This window comes from Cryptotermes secundus, unplaced genomic scaffold (assembly GCF_002891405.2).
Source record: "Cryptotermes secundus unplaced genomic scaffold, Csec_1.0 scaffold782, whole genome shotgun sequence".
NCBI classification, from domain to species: domain Eukaryota; kingdom Metazoa; phylum Arthropoda; class Insecta; order Blattodea; family Kalotermitidae; genus Cryptotermes; species Cryptotermes secundus.
This window is the reverse complement of record NW_019739973.1, coordinates 187,962-207,310: the sequence shown is the minus strand read 5'-3', so window position 1 is coordinate 207,310 and position 19,349 is coordinate 187,962. Positions and strand designations below refer to the sequence as shown.

The 19,349-nt window shown below is 41.4% G+C and overlaps 1 protein-coding gene across 1 annotated transcript; it reads right to left on the bottom strand.

Moving 5' to 3' along the window:
• Window positions 1-9,910: 9,910 nt before the first annotated feature.
• Window positions 9,911-17,798, bottom strand: LOC111872223. The gene is made up of 2 exons (XM_023865891.2): window positions 17,109-17,798; window positions 9,911-12,502 (listed from the first exon to the last, which is right to left on the bottom strand). The coding sequence occupies exon 2, from the start codon at window positions 12,494-12,496 to the stop codon at window positions 10,439-10,441; it is 2,058 nt and encodes a 685-aa protein (XP_023721659.1). The 5' UTR covers window positions 12,497-12,502; window positions 17,109-17,798; the 3' UTR covers window positions 9,911-10,438.
• Window positions 17,799-19,349: the final 1,551 nt, after the last annotated feature.

Sequence of the window (19,349 nt, the reverse complement as noted above, 5' to 3'; positions counted from 1 at the left end):
GGTAGACTCTCAAATTCACATCCAATGTCACTAAGTAAAGAAGAAAACTGACGTTGATTCAGTCCCCAAGATCGAATAAACTTTTCTACTTTCTTCACAAATTGCAACACATGATTCATTTTTATGATTTTTGAGCACAGAACTTCTTGGTGAATGATGCAGTGAATATGGTGAAACTTACAACTAGGACAAACTTCTTTCTGCTTGGCCATTAACTTAGCAACAAATCCATTCTGTTTCCCCGTCATAGAAGGAGCCCCATCATTTGCTACACACACAAGATTCGATAACTGAAGATTTTACTTTTCTAAGAGCCCATACACTTCATTAAAGATATCTTCACCAGTTGTTGTGTTTTTAAGAGAAATTATGTCTAGTAACTCCTCAGTTATAATTAAGTCAGTATCACAGGCCCGGATAAACACAGCTAATTGTGCCACACCACTAACATCTGCACTTTCATCAACTGTGACAGAAAATGCCGTGAAACTTTTAACTTTTGCCAACTACTGTTCACTTAAATTAGTCGCAATATCATCAACTCTTTCGGCAACAGTGTTTCGTGACAAGGAAATGTTTTTGAAAATTTGAACCTTATCGGGACATAAATTTCTGCAGTTTTTACAAGACACTCTTTTACAAATTCACTTTCGCTAAAACATTTAGAATTCTTTGCTATAAGTTCTGCAATTACATAGCTTGCTTTAACAACGGCTTCATTGTCTTGTTTCATGTTTGTAAACAAAGACTGTTGCTTGACAAGTGCAGCCTTAAAATCCCGTAATTTATCTTCCCTCGACTTTTCTTTATACTGGTCGTATTTTTCACGATGGCTTTCGTAATGCCATCTTACATTGTACTCTTTTGGAACACTTATATTTTGCCCACAAATCAAACATGTAATTTTACCTTCTATTTCACAACAGAAATAAGCGATTTCCCATTTTTCTTGAAAAACACGGTGCTCACTTTCAATAGTTCTTTTTTTGCTACTTGAATTTTTTGAAAGCGACATTGTTACTGTTTAATTATAACCTTTATATGTTCATCATAATGTAACATCAGCACCTGTCGCTGTATGAAAATAAACTGAATGACAAAATTTGCTAGCAGCCCATTAGACAGTGGCTGGGGTTTGCAGGCTAGTTTTGAAGGTAGAAATCCCTTGCACTTGTCTGTCAGTTGCCACCCTCCTTGCATTCTTAGTACGCCTCCAAAATGGATTCTTGGAAATACTTGGGGTGGTGAGGCTGTGCGGATTTTAGTGCATTAACCTTCTGAAATACAATAGTTTGTCCTTCACGAACTTTACAAACCGTTAGTTGGACAAACCCTTCTGCAATTCTCAGAATCACTTTTCCTGCAGCCTGCTAATTCATGTCTGCATGAGACTTCTTGTCCTCTGGTCTGTTGGAAAATTGTCTTTACAAGAAATATTTCTACTAAAATTTTAATATCAATTAGCTCTAAAAGTTGAGGGGCCGCACTTTGTGGCTATGGGGGCCGCATGTTTGACACAGCTGATTTACACTAACCTCCAGCACCTTCATGTGCAGTAATGGGGGGTGGAGGGTGGGGTAGAGAAACTTGTGGGTCGCTCTCAGTTTGAAGGGATCCTTGTGGACGCTGTGCAGTGGGGAGAATGTCAAAACTGTAATCATTATTGATGCTTCATTTTCACTGCTAAACTGTATGGCAGCAAATTCCTCCAAAACATCAGTAATCTATACCCAAACACCATACAAGGAGTTGAACCGGTGGCCCCCTCAGTCCAGCATTATGGCATCCTCTGCTGGTTTAGACTGGTCACTACACTGGTTCCTCTCTCCATCAAACCTGTCAAGAAATGGTAAAATCTGTATGAATCCAAATGAACCGGTCTCTAGTACATTTATGTGGTAGACATAAATTAAAAACAAGTAAATCAAGAGTTACTTTTTCATAATATGAGAGAAACTGTGAGGGGGGGGTTATGGATATTTACTGGTGTAAAGCATTTTATTTTGTCTATAACTTTATACTGTCTTGAATGCTGTGCAGACGTCCACCATGTTGCCTGTCACTGATTATGTAACTACATGAGAGTGAGAAGTAAAATAATGTAGTTTAAGAAGTCCTATATACAGTGGAACCTCGCTTAACGAGCACCTCTCATAACGAGTAATTCGCATAACGAGCAAAACAAATTGTAAAAAAATGACTTGCTTAACGAGTGACGAAGTCCCGGATTGTGCGCTTGCTACATCAGTCTGTGTTTAGCACTCGTTCTGCTAGCATCTTAGTGTCGCTTGTGATCACACATTTTTCCAAACTTGTGTTCAGACATATTATTTGTGATTTTTTTTTGTGCAAAGTTTAATAACCCTTGCAAAAATGTACCCGAAGAAAAAGACAGCCATAAGAGAATAAAAATAACCATAGAAATGAAACGTAAAATCATTGAAAGGTGAGAACGAGGTGTGAGCGTGGCTGAGCTAGCATGCACATATAATCGGTCTACATCAACGATTTGCACTATCCTCAAGAACAAGGACAAGATTAAGGAGATAGATGCTTCAAAGGGAGTGACAAGAATATCTACACAACGGTTATGTATTCTCGACGATGTTGAAAGGTTGCTCCTCATATGAATAAACGAAAAGCAATTGCAAGGCGACAATATTAACGAGAACATCATTTGTGAGAAGGCAAAAGTGATTTTCGCTGACCTCGTTAAGAAGATGCCAGGATCATCAACTGCCGAAATAGAAGCATTTAAGGGAAGCCGTGGGTGGTTCAAGAAGTTTATGAGAAGAACTGGCATCCACAGCATTGTAAGGCATGGTGAGGCAGCAAGCTCCGACACAAAGGCAGCAGAGAACATCATCGGCGACTTCAAGAAGCTTGTAGATTCTGAAGGTTACCTGCTGCAACAGGTCTCTAATTGTGACGAGACGGGTCTCTTCTGGAAAAAGATGCCGAAGTGAACCTATATAACAGCAGAGGATAATGCATTGCCCGGCCATAAGCCAATAAAAGACCATCTCACGCTGCTGTTTTGTGCCAATGCAAGCGGCGATTTGAAAATTAAACTGCTGCTTGTTTACCATTCAGAAACTCCATGAGCCTTCAAGAAGTGTAAAGTCCAGAAGAGCAGGCTAAATGTGATGTGGAGGTCCAACAACAAGGCTTGGGTGACACGTGACCTTTTTACTGATTGGATCAATGAAGTGTTTGGTCCTTCTGTGAAAAAATATTTGCTTGAGATGAATCTGCCACTCCATGTCTTGCTTGTTATGGATAATGCTCCTGCCCATCCTCCAGACCTACAAGATGACCTCCTTGAAGAATTTAAATTCATCAAGATCCAGTTTCTGCCTCCCAACACCACTCCGTTACTCCAGCCTATGACCAGCATGTTATTTCTAACTTTAAGAAGCTGTACACTAACACACTCTTTGAGCGTTGTTTTGAGGTGACTGAAGGGACCAATCTCACTCTCAGAGAGTTTTGGAAATATCACTTCCACATCGTTGCCTGCCTCAAGACGATCGAAAAGGCGTGGGAAAGGGTTACCAAGAGAACCCTCACTTCTGCTTGGAAGAAGCTTTGGCCGGAGAGCGTTGCTGAATGTGACTTTGAGGGGTTTGAGACAGTACCTGTGGAGCCTGTAGTCAACGAGATTGTGTCTTTGATCAAGATCATGGGACTGGAGGTGGATAACAATGATATCGATGAGCTTGTGGAAAAGCACAGCCAAGAGCTGACCACAGAAGAGCTTATGGAGTTTCATTGTGTTTCACAGCAAGAAGTTGTGGAGAAAAGTTTGTCAGAGGAGGAGGAGGAGGAGGAGGATGTAACAGCAAAGCAACAATCTTTCTGGTGCAATAAGAGAAATGCTGAAAGCATGGGAAACTGTTGCATTGTACACTGAGAAGCATCACCCTAATAATGCCATGGCTATGCGCGCTACAAATTTATTTAATGATAATGCTGTCGCATTTTCACCAATTTGAAGTGTCAGCAAAAACAAACCTCCAGACAGCTTTCTAGTAAAAAAAATTAGATATGTATCATAAATAATAAACTAATTATTTCGATTTTTTTTTCTGCAAATCGAATTCGCATTCCAGGTTGGTTCATTTCGCACAGAAGAAAAGCTGAAGATGATTCATGCTCCTTAACAATGTATATATAATTTTCTTTGGATAAACCTTATACATAACACTTTTTGAGTACTTTTTTGGCATGGAACACATTATCGTATTTTACATTAATTTATATGGGAAAAATTGTTTCGCTTAACGAGCGTTTCACATTAGGAGTAAGATTCTGGAACGAATTATGCTCGTTAAGCGAGGTTTGCATATGGCTTATAGATGGGTTTTAGATTGGATGACTGGATTTATTGACAACTTATACACAACTATACACAGAACTAAAGGCAATACAGCACTATTGCTGATCTACACATGCACTAGGGTTCTCAGTCTTCACTAGTCATATCCTGGCAACAGATTTACAACAGTCTCACTATCATTTGAAATTGTACATGCATAATTCCTTTCTAACCACTATTCTGCAACTGCCAACTCAGTTCAAGTCCTCTGCTCCCAAGCTCATATCCTGGCAGGCTGGCACTTCGAAACTTGACTAACTCTTCTCAACTGAACTCATTTTATAACCACTTTGCATGGACCATGCATTGTTGACAAGGTGTGTTTACAGCACTGCTGCATAGCTACATAAGTTATTTGATTGTTGCTTGTGTATTCGTTGCTGAGGGAACGTGTTAACTCATTTCCTAGCAATGAACACCTATTCTGACTTCACTATTTGGCTTTTGGTTGTCATATCACAGTATTCTTCAGTCATGTGGAATCAGATGGTACAGATTAAAAAATGGTGGTATAACAAAGCTGCCATACATAGAACCTTGGCCTGTGAGAGCAAACGGTAAAATTTTACTTGTGTTTGTTGGGTACCACATTTGAATCTCAGCTGGGACACTGGCTATCCCAAGGTTTCTTGTGATTCTCCCCAATTCTGACGGATGATGCACAGGCAACACCCCATGTCAGATCAGGAGCCTCAAACATCCCTTAGAGTGATTATGTGATTGTTCATTATTTACCTCAAATTTTAGTGCTAAAATATAAAATATAACAAAGCTGCCATACAGAGAACCTTGGCCTGTGAGAGCAAACGGTAAAATTTTACTTGTGTTTGTTGGGTACCACATTTGAATCTCAGCTGGGACACTGGCTATCCCAAGGTTTCTTGTGATTCTCCCCAATTCTGACGGATGATGCACAGGCAACACCCCATGTCAGATCAGGAGCCTCAAACATCCCTTAGAGTGATTATGTGATTGTTCATTATTTACCTCAAATTTTACTGCTAAAGTACCAATAGTGTCACTATGCAACCATATGATACTACCCTTCTTCATATTATCATCTAAAGTAATAACATTCAAGCTCCCTGCTCCGTACTTTTTAAAACTCAGACAAAACATGGTGACGTTCCTGTCTTGACATACCTTTCACACTGGGAGACCTACATGTCACAAAGTTGAAGAGGGGAATGGAGAACAAGATATAGTGTGTGGTCCTTGGTAACTCAGAAAATCAACATCCATCATCACATACAACAGCATCCCTTCACCAATGCCACTCCAGGGCTGCCAAGAGGGGAACTAAACTAACTACATGGAGCTGAGCCCTTTTTGAGAAGACGCCAGTGGTGCAGCTACTCAAGAACATCCATATATTCTATAGAACCCAAGGTACATTGCCATATTCACAAGTTCCCTGTCCTGAGCCAGATCAATGTAGTCCACACCACCCAAAGCTATCTATATAAAATCCATTTTAATTTTATCCACCCACCCACATCTTTGTCTTCCTAGTATCTCTTTCCTTCTGGATTTCCTGCCAATATCCTACATCCATTTATCTTTCCCATTCATGCTACATGCCCTGCCCATCTCCTCCTCCATGTCTTTATTATTTTAATTACACTTGGCAAACAGTACAAATTGTGAAGCCTTCTTAAATCTCCTGTCATTTCATCTCTCTTTGGTCAAAATATTCTCAGCACTGTTCTCAAACACCCTCAGTCTATGTTCCTTAATGTCAAGAGACCAAGGTCCACAGAACCACAGGCGAAAGGTTCTTAACTGAATGGTAGTAAGTATTACTCCAATCCAATCTCCTCTTAATTTCCCCTTGAATCAAATTTTGCTTCGTTATTGTCATTAGCAGGGGGCACACAGTGTAGTTGGTTGAGGCACTATGCTACAAGCTGTAAGGTCACAGCATCAAATCCCAACGTCATTGGATTTTCTTTCAATTTACCTAATCCTTCCAGCAGTACTATGGCCCTGGGGTCAATTCACCCTCTAACAGAAATGAGTACCAGAAATATTCTTGGGGGTAAAGGGCAGCCAGCGCATAAGGCTGACAACCTTACTGCCTTCTATGAGCCGACTGTCTAGAGAATGTGGGTACCTCAACATCTCACAACCCTTTAGGCCCCCACAGCCTGCAAAAGAGATACGTTTATTTTTTTTTACTGTCATTCCCAAATATCTGAGCTCTGCCACATTTTTAAAGAATCTGTAAACACACTTTATGTCACAATTTTGCCCTGCATCCTGGTGACAAGACAGCGTTTACTACTGTCAAAGTTGCTGTTTCTCTTTATGGTATCTGTTATCTCCAAGCAAATTCACATCATCAGAACACACCAGCAGCTAATATATTCCATTTAATTTCAGTCTCACCTGGTTTTCCTGGTCCTTCATAATGGCATATTCTAAAGCAAAAGTTGAAAAGCAGTAGCAATAAAGCATCTACTTGTTTTAGACCATCTGGATAGGAAAATTTTCACACAAATGTTTATCTATATGGACTTTACCATATGTTTAAGTTATACACATTTTAGTCAGCCTAACTAGTTTCATGGGTACCCCAAACTCTATCAGAATACTGTACAATACTTCCCTCCTAAATGAATCATAGAACTTCTTGTAGTCTATGAACAGTCGATGCTCTCATTGTACTCCCGTTTTTTATTCAATATCTGACAAACACAAAAAATCTGATCAGCAGTTGATCTGTTATGTCGAAAACCAGACTGATGATCCCCAATAATTTCATCTATGTATGTACTTAACCTTGAGAGAAGGATATTGAATAGATTTTGTATGAAGTTGATAGCAGTGATTACCACAATAATTACTACAGTCAGTTTTATCATCCTTCCTGTAAATTAGTAAAATAACAGATTCCTTCCACTGATCAGGCAATTCTTCTATATTCCAAATAAAATTAATCAGTTTATGGATCTCAGACTGCAATATTTCACCTCCTGCTTGAATAAGTTCTGCCTGAATTTGATCACAACCTGGCGATTTATACCTTTCAATTTCTTAATAGCAATTTCAAATTCAAAACGGCTAGAATCAGGTACTAACGGCTCAGCTATGTGTATTTCTATCTGCCTAACGTCACTGACCCTGTGTACATTCAATAACCTGAGGACACAAACAGATTGAGTTTCTGAAATGTGCTCTTCACAGTACCAGATGATGGGCAAAGTTCAAAAACCCAGTAATCACCAGTGTTATACACCACAATCAGAACCCTTTAGAATCTTAGATATACAAATTCTTATCTGTAGCATACCATATTAGAGAAAGATGAACTTCACTCACCACTCCTGAAAGTATCTCATTGAAATATCTCTGACCTGTTGAGTTTGTTATGCCGCGATCAGATTCTGGAAAATACAAATGAAAGTTTGGTTACATTTTGTAAATAGCAAACTGCTATCTTATACACTCACTACTTGCTACAAGAAAAGCAGACTAACTACAATTACTAAGAATTACAAACACAGTGGGGGGGGAAGAGTATGATAGAGTATGATCTGGGGTTCTCACAATGGTGGTTATACCTTCTGAGACATAACACAATGCAGTCTACTGAAAATCAACCAGTGGTTCAGAAGCATATGTCGCTTCCATCTTCATAAAACAGACAGAAGGCAGAGATGCTAGGTTTTTTCCCCAATCCTAAAGATGGTGGCATCATGTTCCTCTAAACCTTCAGCTGGCTTTCAACAAACAATATTGTAGAGGTGCCAGGGCATCTCAGTTAGTATAATGATGGGCTACAGGCTGGACAGCCAGGGTTTGATCCATAGCAGAGGCAAAAGATTTTTCTCTTCTCCACAGCGTCCAGACTGGCTCTTCAGCCCACAAAGCCTCCTATCCATTGGGTACTGGGCTCTTTCCCTAGGGATAATGAGGCCAGGATCTGAAGATACCCAGTCACCTCCATCTAGTGCTCAGGTCATAAATGCAGGAGCTATTGCCTCCACTCCCCAAAACATTTTCATCGCTTCATGACTGAGGCATTACTTTACCTTACACATCATATCCCAGAAGGTATAACCCTTTCAAAAAGTTTTCAATACAGCAATTCTGCTTCACACAGATCTAATTATAAACAATTTACAGTGAGTTTTCATTTTCTTTGGGTAAGTATGTTCAGATCTGGATGCAACTGAGATCATGGTATACTCATGTCCACAACCCAACATCCTCACTCCCATCCAATCCAGCATACAGGCTTGCAGGTCCAATTGCATGAATAAGCCCATAAATTTCTCTGAAGATAAGAATAGCCAGCACCCATACAGTAGTAAAGCTATTGTATTTAAGCATCCTGATGCACTAACTTATTAATTATTTCAGTCTTATTTATACAACATTCATAAAAGTCCAATGCCTCCACCATGCATCACCATCTTCAAGTACATCGTAACATGAGGCCTCACAGCTGGAATGAGGGAGCCAGAGAAACAGCCACTGCTAGGCAAGGGATGTGTAAACATGCAACAATGGAGAAACTGTTGGAAGCAGAGTTCTCTATGCGGTCTACACTGAGGGCAAATAAGGGCACCCCGGAATGGCAAACCACAACCTTCCTCAACAGGAAATCTTTCTATATCCTGTATAAATGTTAATTAGTACACTGCAGTGACAAATGACACACAGAGTCCATAGTGATCAAGACACTGTGGATATACTTGTGCTGAAACTACGGTGTAACAAATGTAGCACCTACATGGAAAGACTGACCCCTTGACCCCTCATTCATCAAAGAGGAGGCTCCACTGCGAAACACATACATGTCCAGGAGAAAATAAAAATCTTGGTAAAGGATCTTGAGAAGACTGAAGACAGAACTGACTGTGACGGCGAAGGCCAGGAGCAATCTGATTGACCGATAAAAAACACACAAAGTATCTCTTATTGTAAGAGTTTTTACTAAACAATTTAATGCTGAAGATGTGTTTAACCTTTACAAGACCCCAAATCTTTTTATGATGATGTTTTTAAAAATATCCATGTAACTAGTCAGTTTCATTGGGTTTAACAAACTTTTTGCCAAATCGTTTTTCAAATTATTGTCCACTTAAGATTACACCAACATTCCTTAAACACCTTGAGGCCTGCATGTCACAGCATTCAAAATTTATGACCCAAAATTGTTTCTTAAATCAATCACATCTGTTAAATCTTGCTAATGGGGTATGTGGCATATGATATACATAATAACCTTTGCTTCCGACAAAGAAATGTTAGTTCTGGAATGCCTCCACAGATGTCAGAAATCCCATGACTACAAAAAGCAATAAAACTAAATATGCATGCCATCTATACTTCCCTGATATTCCGATGAGCAACTCTGCGTTGCACATGGACAAGTGTCAGTAAAATTGCAGTTATCATGCTGCTTATCATCCATGCCAGTGTCGTGACCCAAGATGGTGGCGGGTCGACTGAATTACGTTGGCCGAGCGGTAGCGTAATAATTCAGTGATGGTGATGGTCAGTTGGCTGCTGGAGCGGGTATTCCAACCACAAAGAGCAAATACTCACTACAGATAATAGAGGATTTATTGATTCTTAGTGTATATTACATACAAGCGCTGGTGGACGTAAGCCTGGCCAGCCTTCCCATAGCCCCAACCCAGACAAAATGCACCCTTCAACTTCCCTCTTTTTCTTAAAACCTATCTAAAACTAAACTTTCAGTCCAGTGTCTCGAGACATGAACCCTCACGCAGCTCAGATTACGCCAGCTGGTGTTAAAAGATAGGTCCCAGACGAAACACTCCAGGACCCCCCTAATCTATGGAATGGCAAGGGTAAATATAACAATTTTTTGTTGAGGTAGCAGGTCAACCTCTTAACGTTCTGTAAATTTAGTAGGGGGCATGACCCAAGACATCAGACTCAAGTTCCTAAAATTAAAGATTTTAAAAAGGGTTGCGAACCCCGCAACACCTCCCCCCTTAAGATGGAAACATTTGCAAAAACAGGTGCTAATGTTTCCCAACACAAATATAGGCTATATATACTACAGATTACAGAAACATAAATCTACCATCTACGTTTACAAGTCTTACGCACCCCTGAGTGGGTGCTTACCGTTGGTACTGGATCCAATTCTGTCATCTCAAGGCTTGTTGCAGCTGGGAGCGATCGCAGGCTCTGGCTGCGAGTCTCCTGGTCAAGAAATCTATCTGTTATATTTTCATCTGATGATTTGAGTTCTCTTTGATTTATGACCGTTTGGCGTATACAGATTCTGCCACAACAGTCATCGTCCAAAAACCTTTTCAAAAAGTTACACCTTTTACAGAAACAACAACAGATTAATAACATCATGACTACCATAATTGTTATTCCCAGGTAGGAAAGGAATTTCAAATGATCAATTTTATGGTCTCTGTTCAGTTCAGCTTCATTTTGAATTATTAATTGTTCTACCTGGTCAACAGAGTGACTAGCGTATTTAAACGCATTTGAATGACCTAAAATATTTTTCAATGGTACGTCAGGTATGAATTTCATTGTATCGAGCTTTACTCTGGATCCTAAATGCTCACAGCAATCATAATGCAGTGTTACACTGGGAATAAAATCCTTATCGGTTCTGTTACTCGTGAAACTCATTTGGGTCTGTAATTTTGTGTTTAGCCCTAAGGCATCGCATCTGCCAAACATTGACAATACACCTGTACCTTGTAGAATTATGTCACTGGGTTCTAAATCGTTACACAGAATTGTCACCCTTTCCTTGTGTGACGTGGCAAATATCCACTTATTATGAGTAAGGGGTAACCAGGTTACATCATCAAGAGAAATGATTTTCCTTTTGCAGTCTAACGGAATTCTTGTAGTGGGCTCTAACAACCTGACCTCGCATTCCTGGTGAACATGTGTGGATTTTACAGGGAATGTCTGTTTACATACACGCCAGTCTGGCGAAATAACCTTACACTCATCTAATTCTAATTCATTCAGTTTAACATACACTTGTTTCAATGTATCTATCATGAGAAAGTCCTTTTCACTTTCAATGAAAACGAAGATATTTTCACTGTTATTAACTTTCGTGGGAAATGGAATCAGTTTGTACAAATGGTACACAGCACTGTTCACTAAGGGTATCTTCAGGACGTAACCCAAAAGATTGTTATTTAGAAACACATCAATATCAATTATGTTCATCAATACATGTTCGTAAGCCACTCTTGCAGTGTTAGGAAGGGAAAGGTCACGTGGAAGGATCGAATGGGAATCCTGAAAGGCTCTTATAATATCTCCAGGGGTGATTATTTGAGGTGATAATATTCCTTTCTGTGCAAAAATAATTGCAAATAACAACGTGTCATACCCTTCCTTCAGCTGACCAATTAAATGTTCAATGATTATCATGTGTTGATTAGTTGCAATCAAAAGAGTGGTTTGCGAAAACGCTTGGTTTGTCTTCTCCACGTTTTCATTTACTTGTTTCTGCATTGTTCTAGAGTTCTCGTTAATTTGCAGTTCATTGGCTGCAATATCGACTAATGTGTAATTTACCGTCTGCAATGTGGAACGCACAACAGTCATTTGTTCCTTGGCTACCTTTAGCATTGAAAGTTGCTCGGACTCTAATTCGCTTATTTTGTTTTGGTAATAATCAGCGTCTTCACTTGACAAAGTACCAAATAAAATTTTGGAAACTGTTCCAATAAAATTAAAAACACCTCTTTTAGTTCTTTTAGCATGTGTATGCGTATTATCGGAATGAAATACCTCCTCCTCTTTATTCTTAGTAATTTCGGAAATTATGCGCCGCGTTCTATGAATTTTCAGTACGCTCTGATTCATCAGGGACAGGTCCGACTGACAGGTAGAAATGGCTTCAGGTGGCAACTCTTTACACATTGCTCCAGTCTGAGCGACAAAATCTACAAGCGTATTGTAAGTCGTCTCCAATTTCGATATGTTTACATACGTTACAAGCTTCCATTCTGAAGTGTATAGTTGCACCTGACCTATGTGATCATAGTACAGTCCGGGCGTGTCCTCATAGTTCTTGACTGTGAAGTCTACTGCGACGACGGCGACGCACGTCGCGCTCAAAATCAACAGCGTCTCGAGTCGCATGTCAAGCTGAAATTAAATGAAAAGCTTCAGTCTGTTGCTGTGCACTTTGAAGGTTCGTCTTTTTGTACCTGAACGTAATACGCAATTTACACCTGTGACTTCGACCACGGTGTACGGTCCTATCCACGGGGAAGAAAGTTTCTTAGAGCGACCTCGTCTGACATGTTGCTGTAGCAGAAGTACAAGATCACCTTCGCGGAACGTAACCGTATTTTCCTTCTGGTCATAATATCTTTTAGACACTTCCTTCGAGTTTAGTAGCGCCTTCCGCGCTACCTCATGGCTGTACTGTAGCCTCTCCTTTAAGCTGCTCACGAAGTCTTCTCTCTCGTCGTAGCTAGAGCAACTGGGACGGCGTTGTAGCAGTCCTGGCATCGAAGGCTTTCCTCCGAAAACCAACTCGAATGGACAGTATTTAGTGCTCGTATGGGGAGTCGTATTATAAACGAATGCTGCCGTTGGCAACAGTGTATCCCAATCATTCTGCTCGTGGCATATAAAATGACGCAGATATTCTGTAATTACTGCGTGCGATCTTTCGACACTGCCATTGCTCTGAGGCCTAAATGGAGTTGTATTAACTCTCGAAATTCTTAAAAGTTTGCATAAGTGCCGCATTACTTCTCCGGTGAAATTCGAGGCGCAGTCTGTGAGAATCGAACCCGGCGATCCGAACACAGTGATTACATTGTCGACTAGCGCTCTCGCTATCGTTACGGCTTCTTGATTTGGAAGCGCAATGGCTACCAGGTACTTGGATAGCTGGTCCTGGCATGTGAGAATGTACTTGTTCCCTTGTTCCGTTAAAGGCAGGGGACCCATGCAGTCCAAGCTAATCTTTTCAAAAGGGGCATACGGAGTGTCAGTAACCTCCATTGCCATCTTCGTGTAGGGAACTGTGTGCTTATTCCTCTGGCACGATGCACATTTCCTTACATAATTTTCTATGTCCCTTCGCATATTTGGCCAACTTACGTAGGGTTTCAGCCGTTCATATGTTCTTGAGATTCCCGTGTGCCCACCTATAAGAGATTCATGGTATTCTCTTATAATACTTTCTTTCTCGGAATCCGAGGGTTCGCTAAAGTTCCCAGAATATTCGGAACCGACTGTCTCATTTTTTTCGTTTGTAGCGGACCCTGCCAACTTTTGACCCCTCGATTCTGCTTCCTTGTCACCGCCCTCACTAGCATCTGCTTTGTGTATGCGAGACAAGAAATCGGCATGCGATATTGTTTTACCTGACCGGTAATGTATCGTGAAGTCATACTCTTCAAGTTTAATTCGCCATCTTAATAAACGTGAACTAGGATCCTTAACATGGAACACCCATTTAAGTGGCTTGTGGTCAGTTACAATGTTGAAATGTCTACCTAATACATATGGGCGAAACTGTTTTACAGCCCAAATAATGGCGGCCATTTCTCGGTCTGTTGTGCTATAATTTCTTTCGGACTTATTAAACGTCCTGCTAGCATATGCTATCGGGAGGTCTTTGCCTATTTCTCCCTGGCTCAGTACACAACCGGCGGCGTCGCCTGAAGCATCGGCGGTAATAATAAACGGTCGCGAAAAATCCGGGTATTGTAAGATAGGAGCCGTAACCAACAGCTCTTTCAGAGTCTGGAAGGCGTTCTGCTGTGGTTCCTTCCAGTCGTATACCGCGTCCTTCTTCAATAACTCATACAGAGGTTTTGCCACCCTACTGTAGTTGTGAATGAAACGTCTGTAATACGAGGAGAGCCCTAAAAATCCCTTCAGTTCTTTAACTGTCTTGGGTTCGGGGAAGTTTCGCACTGCCTCCGTCTTTCTAGGATCCGGCCTTAGCCCCTCGTCAGTGGCGACGTGACCAAGGAATTGAACCTCGGCCCTCAAGAACTCACACTTGAATGGCTCAATCTTCAATTTGCTTTCGCGGAATCTCTGAAATAGTTCCCTCAATCTCTCATTGTGAGATTCCAGCGAATCTGCTGTAATAATAACATCATCCATATAGCAAAAACACCTTAATCCGTTCATTCCGGCGAGTACGGAATTCATAAGAGATTGAAATGTAGACGGCGCGGATTTCAGGCCCATGGGGAGACGAACAAATTCAAAATGACCCGCGGGTGTACTGAAAGCAGTTTTCGCGCGGTCCTTCTCTGCTAGTTCAACCTGATAATACCCCGAGGCAAGGTCAACTGTAGAGAAATATTTTGCTTTACCCAGCTGATCCAAAATATCAGTGATGTTCGGCAGCGGGTAAGCATCTCCGACTGTCCATTCATTCAGTTTCCTGAAATCAATCACTACGCGCCATTTTACCTTTCCTGAGGCATCTGCCTTTTTCGGCACTAACAACAATGGGCTATTGAAAGCGCTTCTGGAGGGCGCTATAATTCCGTCATCCAATAACTTGTTAATCTGCCTATTTACTTCCTCCTTGTGAGCTTCCGGTAATCGGTAAGGGCGAACGTTTATCGCTCTGTTTTCATCCAAGGCTGGAGTGGGAATTGAATGTTTAATTAGGTCAGTGTGCGACAGTTTATCCCCTTCCAAGTAAAAGATATCATGGAAATCCTCGCAGATTTCCAGAATAGATTTCTTGTTACTCTCTGCCATGTGGTCTGTCCTAATTAGTTCTCTGACCCGTTTCTTGCGAGATAACACACTTTCGTTATTATCATGAATTTGGGAATTGATTTTTCGCACACTGATTTGTTCACTCCACTTCGTGGCAGTGAGCGTCAAATCCCTTATCTCCATGGCTTCCTCTGTGGAATTCAGAATGCTCACTATAGCCTTATTTCTGTTGACTTGCGACAGGGAACTGGCTACATACACACCTGGATAAATTTCTTGTTTATCCACAATTCCTAGTCCGGTATCCAAGTCAACTGTAACCGCTGCGATTGTCTCCGTTCGCGGTTTCAAAATGATAGGCTCGTCGTTTCTCCGACAAAAGTTATAACGGTGCCCGTTAATATCCACATATCCTTCCCTGTTGTTGATTACCGAATCCTTCAGGATATCTCGGCCTATTAAGCCATCTTCTGTCAACTGTATTTCCTCAGGCGCTACCTGGAATTTATACGTGCGATCATGGAGGGTTAAGTTCACGCTCCCAAGTGTGTTAATCGAACCTACTGTTATTCCGGCAATTTCATATTGCTTATCTGTATGAATGGGAACATCATCTGGTATCAACCCTCGCTTTATCACGGATATTTGTGCCCCCGTGTCGACTAACATCCTCAATGGTTGATCTATGCCAGCCACGGTAATGAGAATACTACCATCATGGTTTTCCTCAGTTTCACACCCTGTGGCGCAAACCCGTTCGCTATCGCTGTTCACGCGCATTTCACGTGAGGTCGTTTTGACCCGTAAATCCTCACCTTCGGAGTTGAAAACTCCCTTCGATGCACTGGTTTTACCACAGGCACTCTCAGTGCTGGCGGAATTACTAACATCTACAAATTTCCGTTTCTTTTCGTCTAATCTACTGACATTCTGATCGGCATAGCTGCCACTCATAGCCCCGAGGACGAGCTCCTCTTCCCGGCCTTCAGTCGACCTTCGACAAGGCGGATCACAACCAACGGCCGACCGTGGTCGTGGTTTGGCTAAATTAACATACATATCTGAACCTAAGTCAGTTAGATTATCGGCGTCTGGAAACTCACGGCAACTGTTTGTCTTGGCAAACACATTCCGTTTGTTTCCCGCTACTATCGCAAACTTCCCATCTGCGCGTTCTCTAGCTCTGCGGTTTTCATTTCCAGAAAAGTTTCCATGTCGCTTTTTCTTTTTCCAACATGTATATGCGACATGACCTGGCATATTACAAAAATTACAAACTTTCTCTGCAGGAGCTGCCACTTTCACCTCTTTCGATCTGCCAGTCAGGAAGCATTGTGATTCCCTATGACCGAAACGTCGGCAGTTATTGCAACGCACATCCTTACTTCGGTCATTGTACTGAGATACGCTATGTACCTTTTCTTTAGCAGAAAGTAATGCGCTTTCTTCCTCAGTACCTATCTCAGCGGCTTCTGTAATATGTGTAGGGTTCCTAGCACGAACTACGGTCTGTATTCGTTCATTCGCTAGCCCCTGTATGAAACATGCCTTTCCTAACTGTGATACCAACTTTGTGATACCGCACATTTCAGATGAAGACGCGCCTTCTATAGCCGCGTCTCTGAAATCTGAACCCAATTGGTCAAGCCTACTGCACCATGCAGCTACTGTTTCATGTTTGGCTTGTCGGGCATTGAACATGGCGCAAGCGTAAAAATCTAATGTTCTCCTAGTAGCATAATGCTCCTTCAAAATGGCCTTAACACTAGCCCAATCATCGGCATCTTGCCGAACAAGTAATTTTGCCTTCGCCTCGCCTGTTATACGCGTGCGTACATACTTGTAAAATAAATCATATTTATCTGGGTTAATTAGCCCAAAAGCTGCATCGACGTTTTCGCAAAACTCTTTCAATTTGCGTTTGTCGCCGCTAAACGGTTCAGCTACCAATTTGAAAGCATCACTGACACTTATATATTCGTCAGCCATTTTTTTTTTCAGATATACAGACGTGGACAGGAGGAACAGGTGAGCAAGAGTGACTTACCTTGTGCACTAGATTGCTCCCGCCTCCAATGGTTGTCTTCACGCCTCGCTTGCCTCTCAAGCGAAGCTGGACACACCCTCTGGCAACGCAGACTCGGATGCCGACTATTGGCCAGTCTAACGGCGTCACGTCTACAACAGCTCAGTACCTCCACCGGACAGGCACCTATTTGCCCGCGTCCTGGAATGACGTCCCGTTCTTGGAATCGCCCTGGTACCGCACAGCAATGGGAAACCACCTTCGTCGGATAGACGCCTTCTTGGAAGCGTCGTAAACCGGCGTCCTCGCGTCGGAAATCGTCCTGGTGATGACTTCCTTCGGGAATGGCCCACTCTCTTAATCACGTACACCAGTTGCCAGTCCTCCACTCTGCTAATGTCGATAGCGCGCTTGGTCGCTACCGGTCATCTTGCTGGTCGTGCTCAAAGGGTTTTTCCTCTATCTGTATTGGTTAAAATCTGCAGAATTCTTTCACTTCACCGATTTGCAACTACACGTAGAATTCTTACACTTCACAAATTTGCAACTACACATAGAATTCTCACACTTCACAAATTTGCAACTACACGCAGAATTCTTTCATTTCACAGATTTGCAACCCCACACCTGACACCAGATTTTTCTCTCCTCTGTCGTGACCCAAGATGGTGGCGGGTCGACTGAATTATGTTGGCCGAGCGGTAGCGTAATAATTCAGTGATGGTGATGGTCAGTTGGCTGCTGGAGCGGGTATTCCAACCACAAAGAGCAAATACTCACTACAGATAATAGAGGATTTATTGATTCTTAGTGTATATTACATACAAGCGCTGGTGGACGTAAGCCTGGCCAGCCTTCTCGTAGCCCCAACCCAGACAAAATGCACCCTTCAACTTTCCTCTTCTTCTTAAAACCTATCTAAAACTAAACTTTCAGACCAATGTCCCGAGACATGAACCCTCACGCAGATCAGATTACACCAGCTGCTGTTGAAGGATAGGTTCCAGACGAAACACTCCAGGACCCCACTAATTTATGGAATGGCAAGGGTAGATATAACATTTTTTCTTTGAGGAAGCAGGTCAACCTCTTGACGTGCTGTAAATTTAGTAGAGGGCATGACCCAAGACATCAGACTCAAGTTCCTAAAATTAAAAGGGGTTGCGAACATCACAACACCAGCAATAATAGGAAAACCAAATATATCAATTATTCAAATATCCAGTTAAAATACTGACAGTTATATCAATCCCCATATTATCTTTTATAAATCTTGAAGTCTACTGCATCTTCCACTTCTTTCCCATGTCCTGTGAAAGTAGACAAGAGTGCAGCCTAACAAACTTTTTAGTGAAACTTGTTACTCCTAATTATCCGTGGGAATGGAAGGTAAAGGGCACGCAAACAACAAATAAACACAAATAATCAAAGAATTCCTCTAAATCTGGAAATGGATACACAAGCAGCCCAATGGAAAATTGTTAAAATTTATAGAAAACGCAAACTGAACACTGAGTATGTTTAATTTTTCTCTACTACTTCTGGTCAAAACATTTTCCCTCCAAAAAATATTTCATAGGATACACAGACACACCTGCAGGTCTTCATGTAAAGTGCTCATTAAAACAGAAGGGATGAGCAACATGTGCTCTACAAAGTTGTCTGCCAATACACCTAACACGTGCATGGATAACACACAAACCAGACAACCCGTGCACAGCTAATTGAGAATACACTGTACACAGGAAATCATTTTCCCCCATTTCCTCCCTCGCAAAGACAGCAGAAGAAACCAACCAAAGAAGGAAGATATGCAGGTAACTGCAGATCCATGAAAAGTCAATATAGTATTTACTTTAGCATCCTAAACATAAGAAATTACAGATTCCAAACATTCATTCATTCTTGTGTGTAACAAATCATGTGAAAAAATGTTACATCCAGGTTAATGATGTATGCCAGTTTGACCAGCTCCATTATGAATGCTTCTTTTAATTGCTGATTGTGAAGAATACTCACCACCTATGCGGTAAAAGAGGTCTCCTCCTGATAGAAATTCAAGGAAGATGTACTCAAACTTTCCTTCACGGCGATTGCCATAAAAGTGCACAATGTTAGGATGTGTTAACACCCTATGCACACTTCTTTTTATACAGTGGTTTGTGCACCTGAATGTTTTTCCAAGTTGATCATTATCGTGGCCACTCACTCTCCTAAACTTCTGTGCATCAGCAACTTAACCCTGTTATGTGCAAAAACATC